Source organism: Harmonia axyridis, chromosome 2 (genome assembly GCF_914767665.1).
Source record: "Harmonia axyridis chromosome 2, icHarAxyr1.1, whole genome shotgun sequence".
Taxonomy (NCBI): Eukaryota; Metazoa; Arthropoda; class Insecta; order Coleoptera; family Coccinellidae; genus Harmonia; species Harmonia axyridis.
In genome coordinates, this window is record NC_059502.1 from 1,045,417 (window position 1) to 1,057,662 (window position 12,246).

Consider the following 12,246-nt stretch of genomic DNA (forward strand, 5'->3'; position numbering starts at 1 on the left):
ATTTTGGGGATCGACGATACGATACGAGAATGAGGCCAGATTATGGAGGAAATTGCCGGGAAAATCGTTCGGTTCGAGTGTGGGAACGGGATCGATTCTGAGATTCGGAGGGACCAATTTTTGGGCGCTCTTTATTCTAAAAGATCGCTGTTTCATTTAGTCTGTAATTTTCGAAAGAACCAGGCTCCTGACTGTATAACTGACTGTTTTTGTAGATATATATGCTCTTGATAAAAAAAAGCTGATCAGGAGACTCCGGTCAACGCTGGTTCCAAAGTTATAAGGTCTACAAAGTAGACATTTGCAATAAAAGCTATAAATGTGATGTGATCATAACTTTTGAACCAGGGAACATATTTTGGACATCCTGTTGTGGCGACAAGAAGCAATTAGACATAATGTCTGTGTCTAGCCGAATTTGTCTTCACAATGTACTTGCATAAGTTTAGCAATGGTCTTTCGTGGTACTTGCGCATACAACTTTCTCATTCATAAGGTTCTAAGAAAGATACAGTAGAGAATATCTTTCCCCTACCCTAATTAGTGTGCAGGTACCATGATACCATTGCGCAGGCATACAACTCAGAGAATAAGAAAAGGAAGAAGAAATTCACGGTGTATGATATGATTTATGTTTGTAACCGAGGTATAAAACTGGGAAAAGGAGATTTGAGTATAGTAAGTAACGAGGTGATGACCAGTTGAGTAATTATAGTGTTCAAGGATGTTTCCAAGTGCTGTACCACAATAAAGTTCTCGTCTGTCATCCATTAGTGTTTCAATAATCTTCACAAAAACGCGATACTCTAAACTGCAATAGACCCCAAATTTCAAATGCTTCAATTCGCCTAGGAGTTGCCAACTTGAGAGTCCAGACTCATATAAAAGAACAAAGTACCTATATATAGCTTTTAACCATTCGATGACGTAATCTCATGTACAAAGATTCGTTACTTAGAAGATTCTTCATTCGCTCAAATGCTAATCTAGCATTCCTGATCTTATGTCGACGTCTGGGTCCGAATTAGCTGTTATTCAGCATCCCAACAACTTGATTTCGTTCACTGGTTCTATACAAGTGGGAAAAGTATATAACACAGTAAGCAATTGAAATTTATGTCATCAATTCCAGTCGCTGCATCAAAACATAAATACAAATAGTCAATAAACCGATACGCTCAACTGAAAGGCGTCCAGCTGAGAAGGATAAAGCTGTCATGGTTGAGAAATATACGCTAGTGTACCATGAGGAGCTGATGAGAGCCGTAGAAAACTGAGCAGAATTAGCTATGGTTATATCTAACCTCCAATGATGGAGAAAGCACCCTAAGAAAAAGAAATATAAACAGAAGCTGTAGCGGACAGCCGACAGCCAAATTCACACCGTCAGTTAAATCCAATCAGCCGGAGGTGAAAGTACCAGGCCTAGACACTTATGTTGAGAAATATCGACGTTACTTTGACCCAATCTCCTCGACCATCTTTTCGACGTCAACCAATGTCAATAAGGCTCACCCGTCGGTCCTCGTTTGCGACATCTCAACAGGGTCGAAAGAACTAAAGAGCGGCGTCAAATAACAGAATTCACGCTCTCTGCACCCCCGCACGTCGGACGCCGAAATTCAATTACTCCCGGTGGCAGCGGGGCATGCGGGGGACGCAACCTGCCATCCGAACCAATCTAATTACGACGCCGAGCGCCCAGCGGAATGCGGACGGGAGACGTTGAGGGGTGGAAGGCGTCCCGAAAAAAAAACAGAAAAGAGGTAACACGCGGAAAGTTACGGAACCCGCGGAGCGCATCGGGTCAATCAGAAACGACGCTGTTTAGCCCGAGGCGACGGACGCGGCGTCGGTTACAGATCCGGACGCTTGGAAAAGTTTTGGTTGCGATGTGCATGCAGGAAATAAATAATGGTATATGATTTCAGTGTGAGGAGAGAACAAAGGTCAAAAATAAGTGGGGAAGTATTTTTTCTTCAATTTTCATTCAAGGGGAATAGTTAGGTCGTTATCACTTTCATTCGAGTCTAACTTCAAATGAGAAACTGAATCAATTACCTGTAAACCAAACTTCGATAACGGTTCTCAAAGAAACTTCGAAAACTTGTATTGAAACCCTTTTCACCCACTACACTGCCCAAAAAAATCAACGCACATTATGAAAATCTCGAATTTATTCTACAACTGAAGGTGTTCTCAATGATAATTATTTTTATCAGAATTATGCATGCATATGTTATCCACTTTCAACGTTTATCTTCAATACAGATGTTTTTACCCAGCAGGAATAAAAAAGATGAGATTATCAGATTTTGAATGTATTGGCTCCATTCTGAAATCAGTTGTTCTCGATCAATTCTAGTGATCAATAGTTTTTCTTTCGTTTGATTTTCTAAACTCGATCGCTATGCAACGCGAAACACGCAATTTGGCCCGAAAGGAATGTGCCAAGCGGTAGTTTTGCGAGAAGAAGGGTGGACATACACAAGAATTGCAGAAAGGTTTGGAGTTTCTCATACAAGTGTGTCCAGAATGTTGCAGCGATTCAGGGAGACAGGTATGAATGTCCGAAGACCAGGACAGGGTAGACCACGGGTGACAACTGCCATTCAAGAACGTTACTTGAGAGTTTCTTCGTTGAGACAACGGTTTGCAACCGCTCGCCTTCTTCAAAATCAGCTTGAGCAAACTCATGGGGTGCAAATTAGCACTCAAACTATAAGAAATCGCCTCAGAGAATATGATTTAAGGCCTCGTGTCGCGGCAAGAGGCCCAGCTCTTACCCCAGCCCATCGAAGGGCGCGTTTGGATTTTGCGAGAGAGCATATCCATTGGGAAGAGGCTGATTGGGAACATTCCTCTTGGGTCAAATTGCGTGTTTCGCGTTGCATAGCGATCGAGTGTAGAAAATCAAACGAAATAAAAACTTTTGATCACTAGAATTGATCGAAAACAACTGATTTCAGAATGGAGCCAATACATTCAAAATCTGATAATCTCATCTTTTTTTATTCCTGCTGGGAAAAAACATCTGTATTGAAGGAAAACGTTGAAAGTGGACAACATATGCATGCATAATTCTGATAAAAATAATTATCATTGAGAACACCTTCAGTTGTAGAATAAATTTGAGATTTCCATAATGTGCGTTAATTATTTTGCGCAGTGTATTTGAGATAGAAGCAGAATAATCCAGATACCTCAAAGAAACAGCTTAGGTTACGATATTCTTTCGGATTTGGAGAGAAATACCTATTCAATTTCCTGTTCATGAAGGCCTTCACCCTGTTCCACACTTCGACAAGCCTCTCGGAATGCAGATGACCTCCTATCCCCCCGTTACTTTGAAGACCTAGCTGTCTTCGATAAAAATAACCGTTCTGGGCGTTGCAGCAACTGGAAATTGAAGCCGACACACGAAGGAATCCGATGGGAAAACTTCGATTGGGGATATTTCACCCACAGTCGCCGAGATGAATGGATGTATAGAGTGGATCGGAGCATATTTCGAAGTACGTTCTCGAAACTTTTTCAATTTCGCAGACGACTCGTATATATCGTTTACCTGTTGTAGTCGATCGCAACTTTTCTCGACGCTTCAGAATTGTCTCGGCCCGTTGAAGTAGGATAACGATTCCCGGTTTTTCGCAAGGGGTCTGTCATTTTCAGTTCGATCTGACGTTTTCTAGTCGATCGCATTCTTCGAGAAATACCTGGGAACGATTCGGAATCGTTTGTCATTCTCGCGTCATTTCGTTCTTTCTGCTTGATAAATATTTCCAGGCAAAACATTGAGAATGTCGTGAGAAGATTTATGGTTTTCACTTTCGTGCTCGACGTAACTTTGAAGTTACTTTTTGCAGATACAGGTTTTTGTGAGACTTACTCATTTCGGGTTTTTTATAAATCAGATGTGTTTGAATATCTGGATAGAAATGCCAGTTTTTGTTGTATTCACTTATTAGGATTGAGTCCCTACTGCTTCCATTCAAATGAACGGATGTCTTTGAAATTATGTTATGTGATATGAAATGATGTGATGTTGGTCGTAATCTAATGAAAAAGAAGAATTGAATGTTTATACTCACGTAGTGTGGTTGTGTAGTCCCAGCTTTCCGAGTCGTTTTTATGAACATTTAGTTTTTCCGGCTGTAACAAAAAGAAATTCTGTTATCAATATTATTGTGAAGATCTCCGTGTGTATAATGTTTTGCCAGCTGTTGAAGTTATGTGAAAATATTGGAAATTCGAAAACTTCGAATGTTGAAGCATAGACACAACCTACTCAACGATGACTCAATAACAGTGTAAGTATAATGATAGCAGCCCTTGGTAATCGACAAGAAACAATACTTAAAGCAAGCTGGTCAAATTATCTATTCCTCTCAGAGTCATGGCTGAATATATTTCTAGTTCAATTTTGCAATTCATCGAAATTAAAAAAAAACTTAAACTTTGGAGTTTAAGTTTGATCTACATCTTCCATTTTTCATCTAGAAAGGCATCTATTGGAGAATAACTGAAAATACATTTTTTCGGCAACCGTCCGGGAAGTGCTCACTTCCCGGACGCTTGTTCTCTGAGAAAGTAGCATTTCCCGGCCTAGTCCGGAAAGTACGTACTTCCCGGACTAGGCCGGAAAAGAATCATAGAATCCATAGCAACCGAGATAACGGCTGACAGTTCATATGAAATTAGTTGTCAAAAATTTGCATGTTTTTTTTATCGCAATCGCAATAAAATATAGAAAGCAGCAGCGATAGTGTTATTTTACATGGTTGCCGAAAAAATATTGTACGCAACACGCCCGAAAATAGTTTTTTTGGACTCACAGACTTCCAGGACTCGCTTACGCTCGTCCTGGAATCTTGTCTATTCGTCCAAAAAAACCCTATTTTCCGGACTTGTTACGTAAATTACTATTTTCGGCAACCGTCCGGGAAGTGAGAACTTCCCGGACGCTTTTTCTCTGAGAAAGTAGCATTTCCCGGCCTAGTCCGGAAAGTACGTTCTTCCCGGACTAGGCCGGAAAAGAAGCATAGAATCCATAACAACCGAGATAACGGCTGACAGTTCATATGAAATTAGTTGTCATAAATTTGCATGTTTTTTTATCGCAATCGTAATGAAATATGGAAAGCAGCAGCGATAGTGTTATTTTACATGGTTGCCGAAAAAATATTGTACGCAACACGCCCGAAAATGGTTTTTTTGGACTCACAGACTTCCAGGACTCGCTTACGCTCGTCCTGGAATTTTGTCTATTCGTCCAAAAAAACCCTACTTTCCGGACTTGTTACGTAAATTACTATTCTGATAAAAATGTTTGAGGTTCATGAAAATATTTTTTTGTACTTAATACAATAAAAGCATCTAATATCTCCGAAAAAATCGAAAAAACACATTGTTAAGTGAAATTTCAAGAAAAACCATGAATGTTGGCTGCACGAATGATTTTTGTTCAAAGAATATTATTTCGCATTGTGTTTTTTCGATTTTTTTCACAGCAAAAATTGAATACCCAAATGGTATTTGACAAGACAATTTCATGAGACCGTAATTACTTGTTTTCAAAGATATCGTAATCTCTCATAACAATAGCTGTCAAGTTTTCCCGTGGGTAAACTCAAAAAAACTTCTGGCAGGTGCTGTCATACAGGATTTCCATCTAGAAACCATTTTTATTTCAGAATTGGGCATTTGTGATTGTAGCATATCAAAACGATGGAAGAGTCATTGATAAACCATTTGCTTCGGCTAGAAATAAGAAGGGGCAAAACATGTTCAAAAATAATGTGTTTCAATTCCGACTCCCATATCATTTGAAAAACAATTTTTATTGATTCGAAACTATTGAGAGAATTTGCTTTGCATCTCGAATTTATTCATTTACGAATAAAAGTGTTCAAAACTTGTATTTCACTATTATTATTTTGTTAGATCCAAGAAAAAGATTGAGTATCTGATAATGGTGCATTCGCCAATTTGCAACCGGTAGTTGCAAATTGGCGAATGCGTCAGGTCCATATTGTTTTATCATGAATCGGTGGACATCAGTGTAATTAATGAAAATCTGACTGTAACACTATATGAATGTTATAATGAGGAAGGGATCTACCCTTCTTGCAATCAGATAACAACGATCACTGTTCAAATCCAGACAACCGAACATAATTGTGGTTCTGCAACGACCGATCGATTCGACAGATGAAACCGAGCCGTATTTCGACCGCCAAAGAAACACAGGGTGCATCGCACGACCTGCCCCAATTATTGCAGTCGAGCGAATAACAATGGAACATCGCTACGCGGAGCCCGCAAATACCGCCGTTGATAGAATCGACGGAAAGGGCGCCATCTATCGACGGGTTCGCGAGACGACGTCCCCGTATGAATATTCAAAAGCCGCAGAGGACGACGTCGGTCCCGTCTAATCGGGTTAGATATGCGGTCTGGGACTGGGAAGGAAACATTGGAAACGCGTCTGTCGATTAATAATTCAAGACGGCTGGGCGACATTAATCAGTATTAGGTGTTATGGATGCTGCTCGGCTACGAGACATATTCGTCCGATGATTTACGACGCCATCAAGATTTATGAAGGGTGTTCGGGGAGGATGTTCGTGTTCTTGAGGATGTGTTATCTTTTATGAGAATGGGTATGGTTTCGGTCTTAGAACATTAATAAGAGGAACGTGTGGGTTGTGGTCCTTAAACTTTGAATAGTTCACGGCCAAGGGCAATGTAGGGAAATGAAAGAACGGGATAAAAGTACTTATTCAATTTATTTTCCACCCACTAAAACAGTTTGAAGAAGATGATAATTTGTCTAATCGATTCAGAGGGTCGCTGGACACTTGGGTCGTTGCGGCTTGGTCGCAGGTAGTTTTTCGCCGGTCTCGGGAACAGATGTGAAAATCCTTACTCTTCTCGTTGTCGGTGCAAGTGTTGCACATATGTTGTAGATGTAGTTTCTTTCTCGTAGACTGGTCTGAACTCAATTGAATTATTCGCCCTGAAATGCCGAGTTTTATGGGCATTCAGGCTGTTTTCCATTCGACCGTTAGCAAAGCCTTTCTACGGATCCCTAGGGGTGTGGTTTTGATAATCCTAAGTTAGTACATCGAATTCTTCAGTTCTCGGACTTGGAATATTTTCGAAGGAATCGATACAAACGGAGATCGCCTTGTAACTGATGCAGTTATTTTGATGTCAACATTCGTCACTCCTTGTCTGACGGGACACTATAGCAGTAGCGTAGTATAATATGATCAATTCCGAAATTATCAATTCATGCTCAGAAATAGTTTACAATGTGATTCATTCATAAAAATTCTTTCGTGTTTCAAAAGGGTCAATGTTTCCTGGTGAAGCATTCAACAATCAAATCAGGATTCTTCACGCCTATAGCTCGATTGTGATTGGTGACACTAAACTTCCATCACTTCTTTAAAGTTAAAGATATTTGCGTCAGCGTAAAACCTTGAATTGAAATCTTTTCGAAGTTTTTCTCTGTTTCTTTATTATAACGAATCTTTATTATTATGTACGAGTATTAACATTTATATCACCGATTGAATAAAATTTGACTGTACCAATAAGTGAATTTTGCAGAGGTTTTTCAAGGTCGTGAAAAATACTGTCCTTTTTTAATCCATGTTAAAATTACTTCTTTCTATTTTCTTGGTTTCTATTAGTTCTGAAACCGAGAATTCGTCTTCATCCTGGTCCTTCCCTGCAGTTCATTTTGATTTGAAGTATCGAAGCGACAAAAAAATAAAAGCAAATAGACTATTGTGACTTTCTTCATGCTCGATTGATGACATTGTGGGCTGCGCATCTCTCGGTAGATTGGAACCACTTGACGTATAAACTTGATCGCTCTACGGAAAAGTCATCGTGTTTTCCTATGGAAATGGAAGGTGCATTTGGATCATTGAGTCCCAAACGGACGATTCCATCAGAGAAACACCGCTATAACTCGAGAGAGGATGTACTTTGGAAATTGGCCAAAAGACTTTCATTCTCAAAGCGAATTCATCGTTGAAAAACGAATACAAGAAACAAAAAAAGAGGGCTTCCTTCAATTAACCTAATTTCTTGTAGCTTCAAGTATATAATTTTTCAGAGCTGTTCCCAAATTCAGTTAGAATGATCCCCATTCACAATGAATTCATAAATAACCGACAATATCCAACAATTCACTCAAACATTCAAATTCTTGGAAAGCCTTTTCCAATCTTACGCAACAACACGAAATATTCCGTCGTTTCAAAGCAGTCCATAATTTCCCATTGGAATTCATGAACAGGCAGCGGTAAATAATCCCGAAGCGGGAAAAAACGAGCCTACAACAGAGCCGTACCTCCCGTTCTTCCCAAAATCCCATATTTTTTTATCCCTCCTGTCGACGCCGCCTAAAATTAGCGAGAGATCGTAAATCAGACGGGAGTAAGGACTTGGTTGAAATTCGGACCGATTCCGTATTCAAAACACGCTGTACGCTTTTGTTACGACCACTCGTTAATATTTCATCTCGGCAACGGTTCTTTCTATGAATATCCCAAATTCGGAGAGTTTGAGCCTCATAAATCGAGAGAAAATCACGAAAGAAATGTGTGAATACACAATGCATGATCTTCCCATATCGCCTCAAGAGAATAAAAGTTCAATAAGTTAGTAATGACATATAAAAGATGTTTTTTTTAGAGATTTTTTTAGATCTTGGAGGCCAATTCACAGGTCCAAAACGTGAAAAAGGCGGTCACCAAACGTGTCTTTCAATAAATCGATTGTGGCACGAGCTGTGTGACATGTTGCTCCGTCTTGTTGGAACCACAGCTCCTGCACATTATGGTTGTTCAATTCAGGAATGAAAAAGTTAGTAAGCATGGCTCTATACCGATCACCATTGACTGTAACGTTCTGGCCATCATCGTTTTTGAAGAAGTACGGACCAATGATTCCACCAGCCCATAAAGCGCACCAAACAGTCCGTGTTTCTGGATGTAACGGTATTTCGACATACACTTGAGGATTAGCTTCACTCCAAATGCGGCAGTTTTGTTTGTTGACGTAGCCATTGAACCAGAAGTGCGCTTCATCGCTAAACAAAATAAAATGGACGTAGTGCGCGATACGTATTCCGCACAGAACCATTATTTTCGAAATAAAATTGCACTATTTGCAAGCGTTGTTCAGGCGTTAGTCTATTCATGATGAATTGCCAAACCAAACTGAGAATAAATCACTCGACAGCTGTCAAATCGGTCGCCATCTTGAACAGTAATGCCAACTTAAAGTTATATACCTTGAAAAAAAAACACCCGTTATAACGATTACTGTGTAGAGATTACATTCTCACGTTTTTTTCAAATTTTCATAAACTTGAGGTCGATTTTCAGATCGAAAAATGTGTCCTAAAGTTTCCATACCCAGACTTAAAAAAATTTTTTTTTAACGAAAAATAAAAGTTCTCGAAGGAACTTTTATACCATCAGATCAATTGATTAATTCGAACAGTGCATTTCTGAAATTTGTAGTGTTTCCGCATGGTATGATACGTAACGTAAAACGTCGTTTACAGTAATCCACCTGTACCTGTGTTGTTGTTGTTGTAAAGCTCCGCCTGCATCCATCTGTCTACTAGGCGCATCTTGTTTTAGAACGTGTCATTGGGCTCGGCCGTTCAGCTTTAGTTGGCAGGACAGATAGCGATTAAATCATCTGGGCAGTGAATTACCGCCGGTATACACGAAATTTATGTGTCATAACGTCGACCCCGTTTTTGCGGTTTCTCGGACCGGTAGAGCGATAGCTGATGTTTTCTCGTTGCACGTCCGATCCAATGCGCTTAGCCGTGTGTGCGTAACGCCTCGAATTTAAATTTGGCTCTGCCGAAGGCCGCATAACTCTGACGCATAACGTCTTCATCTCGTTGCGGTATTATTTTTACAGTAACGAATTTTTCGGAGGTTGCACTTAAAGGTGCCTCACACGGGACGTTTTCTATCAGAGGTGTGCGCACTGAGTATGTTTTGTTTGAGACGACCCGGGCAACGCCAACTAGGGATTGGACAAACTCGCTTTTATTTCTGTAGAGGGCGCTATAGAACGAAATGGCCATTTTTCCATTGAAACTATAGCTGAATTCAATGAAAGCGCCATGGGAAGCGATATGGACATAAACTTTTATCGACCTTCTTCAAATCCACGAGAGCTGGTCACTTTGTAAGTCGCCAGTCAGATTTGAGAGGATACAATGTTTCTAGCTCAGAGTAATAAACATAGATAGAGGGAGCATATGTCATTTTAAATGAGCAAATTTTGTCCCCAACATCAACTATCAAATTTGACATGAAGCGTGCGGAAATGACAACATATCAGTGATACGATATTTCACTCAATTCGCGAGTTTCACCACAGAGAACGCACTTCTTATGTCCCATTGTGAATCAACGATTTATATTAACTCAAAATATATTGAAATGAATACCTAAATATATCAGATATTCAGAAAACAAACTTAAAGCGCGCCAAGCGACGTGAAACAACCGATGACACTAGGAGAGCAAAAGTTGCCAAACCTTGTATTTCAGCAGATAGATACACAAAATAATAAATATTCTGCTAATTATAAATTCGACAATTAGGAAAAATATCGGATTCCAAATATTCAAATTTGCATATTTAATAGGGAATCACTCAAATAAATATATTTCATTCAATATAATATACATTCATAACGATATAGTAAAATTGTGGATTTGAAAATATGTCACAATCCGACAACGTAATCTAACCATGTTGGGGACAGGTAAAAATTGCGTATACTTCCTCTATCTATGTTTCTAGATATCTAACTGAGGAAACAAATTTCGAAAATATGAAGAATATCTTAAATATTATTTAATATATAAAAATAAAATAAAACGAAGTAATTTCCACTATGTTATTTAATTGTTAGCAACAATTGTTTCGCCACACTGTGGCTTCATCAGGCTACATTTCTGAACTGATCATCAGTTCAGAAATGTAGCCTGATGAAGCCACAGTGTGGCGAAACAATTGTTGCTAACAATTAAATAACATAGTGGAAATTACTTCGTTTTATTTTATTTATAATGAATTTCCGCCAAGTAAGGACCGAATCCATTAAATAAAAAATAATTATTTAATATGTCTCGGCCTTACAACACATTTTTTTTATAAATTTGACTTTATTCGTAAAAAAGAGTGATACGTGTACTTCAACGCTCCTCTAAGCTTTCAATACTTTTTCTTACGAAAGATTCGTCTTTGCATTTGGAATAGGCTCAGATCTCGGCAATTACTTCTTCAGTAGTGTCAAATTTCTTTCCCTGGAGCATTCATTTAAGACTGCAAAAAGACAATAAGGGCCAGATTTGGAAAGTATGCCGGCTGGTCATCAGATGTCAAAAGATGACAGTTTCAAAAGTGGCAGCTGTGGAACCTCTTATTGTAACACCCTGTATTTTCCTCAGAACTTCATTAATATTTGTTCACCAGGACATTCACTTCCCATGAAGAATTTTACGAACGCAATCCTTCAACCGTGAGCCAAAACGTTCCTCGTTGTTTTTACACCGCAAATCCCCTCTTTCCGACAATGACCGATACTCATAATATATTAATAACCAGAGAAGGCGAAAAAACAAACCTCGTATACTTTTTTGTTTACCCATCTATGTCAACGCGACCAAAATTCGCGCGAAGCCGTGCAACTCGGATCAATCTTTCTCACCGTCGACAAAAACACGCCGTACGTCTTTTGTAAATAAACGGTTCGGAGATGTCAACAAGGTCCGGGAATTCGAGATGGCGAGAATAATGGCGATGAGAGAAACAGGTCGGTGCAACAAGCGGACAGAGAAAAAATAAAAATTTATTATTAACTCGCGTCTCCGTCGGGAGAGGGTGTTCATTCCTGCTGATGCGTCTTCGGCGGTATTTGGCATCGGGCGGTAATGCAGATCCCGTTCTGGGCGGTCGGGCGCGTTCTCGCTCAAATTGGCGGAACGCAAAATGATTAAATCGCTGCGCTGTATTCGTTTGGTCGCGATCTTATTGCGCCTGTAGGCCGAGGCGAAGGATGTTTGGAATGTAGGTACTTCGAGTCATGAATATGAACGAAATAGGATTGATGGGCTATCGCGGGGTTATGCGCCGTGACGTGTCAGTCGAAAACATGATTTTCACGGTCATTGAATTCGATAGCTAAGA

At 39.6% G+C, this 12,246-nt stretch overlaps 1 protein-coding gene across 1 annotated transcript in view; it reads right to left on the minus strand.

Annotated features, from left to right (window-relative positions):
* LOC123674119 (heterogeneous nuclear ribonucleoprotein L) overlaps nt 1-12,246 on the minus strand; it is a 152,896-nt gene that overhangs the window by 74,441 nt on the left and 66,209 nt on the right. The window contains exon 5 of the mRNA XM_045608990.1: nt 4,092-4,152. Coding sequence (XP_045464946.1) covers nt 4,092-4,152 — 61 coding nt within the window. The remainder of the gene's footprint in view (nt 1-4,091; nt 4,153-12,246) is intronic.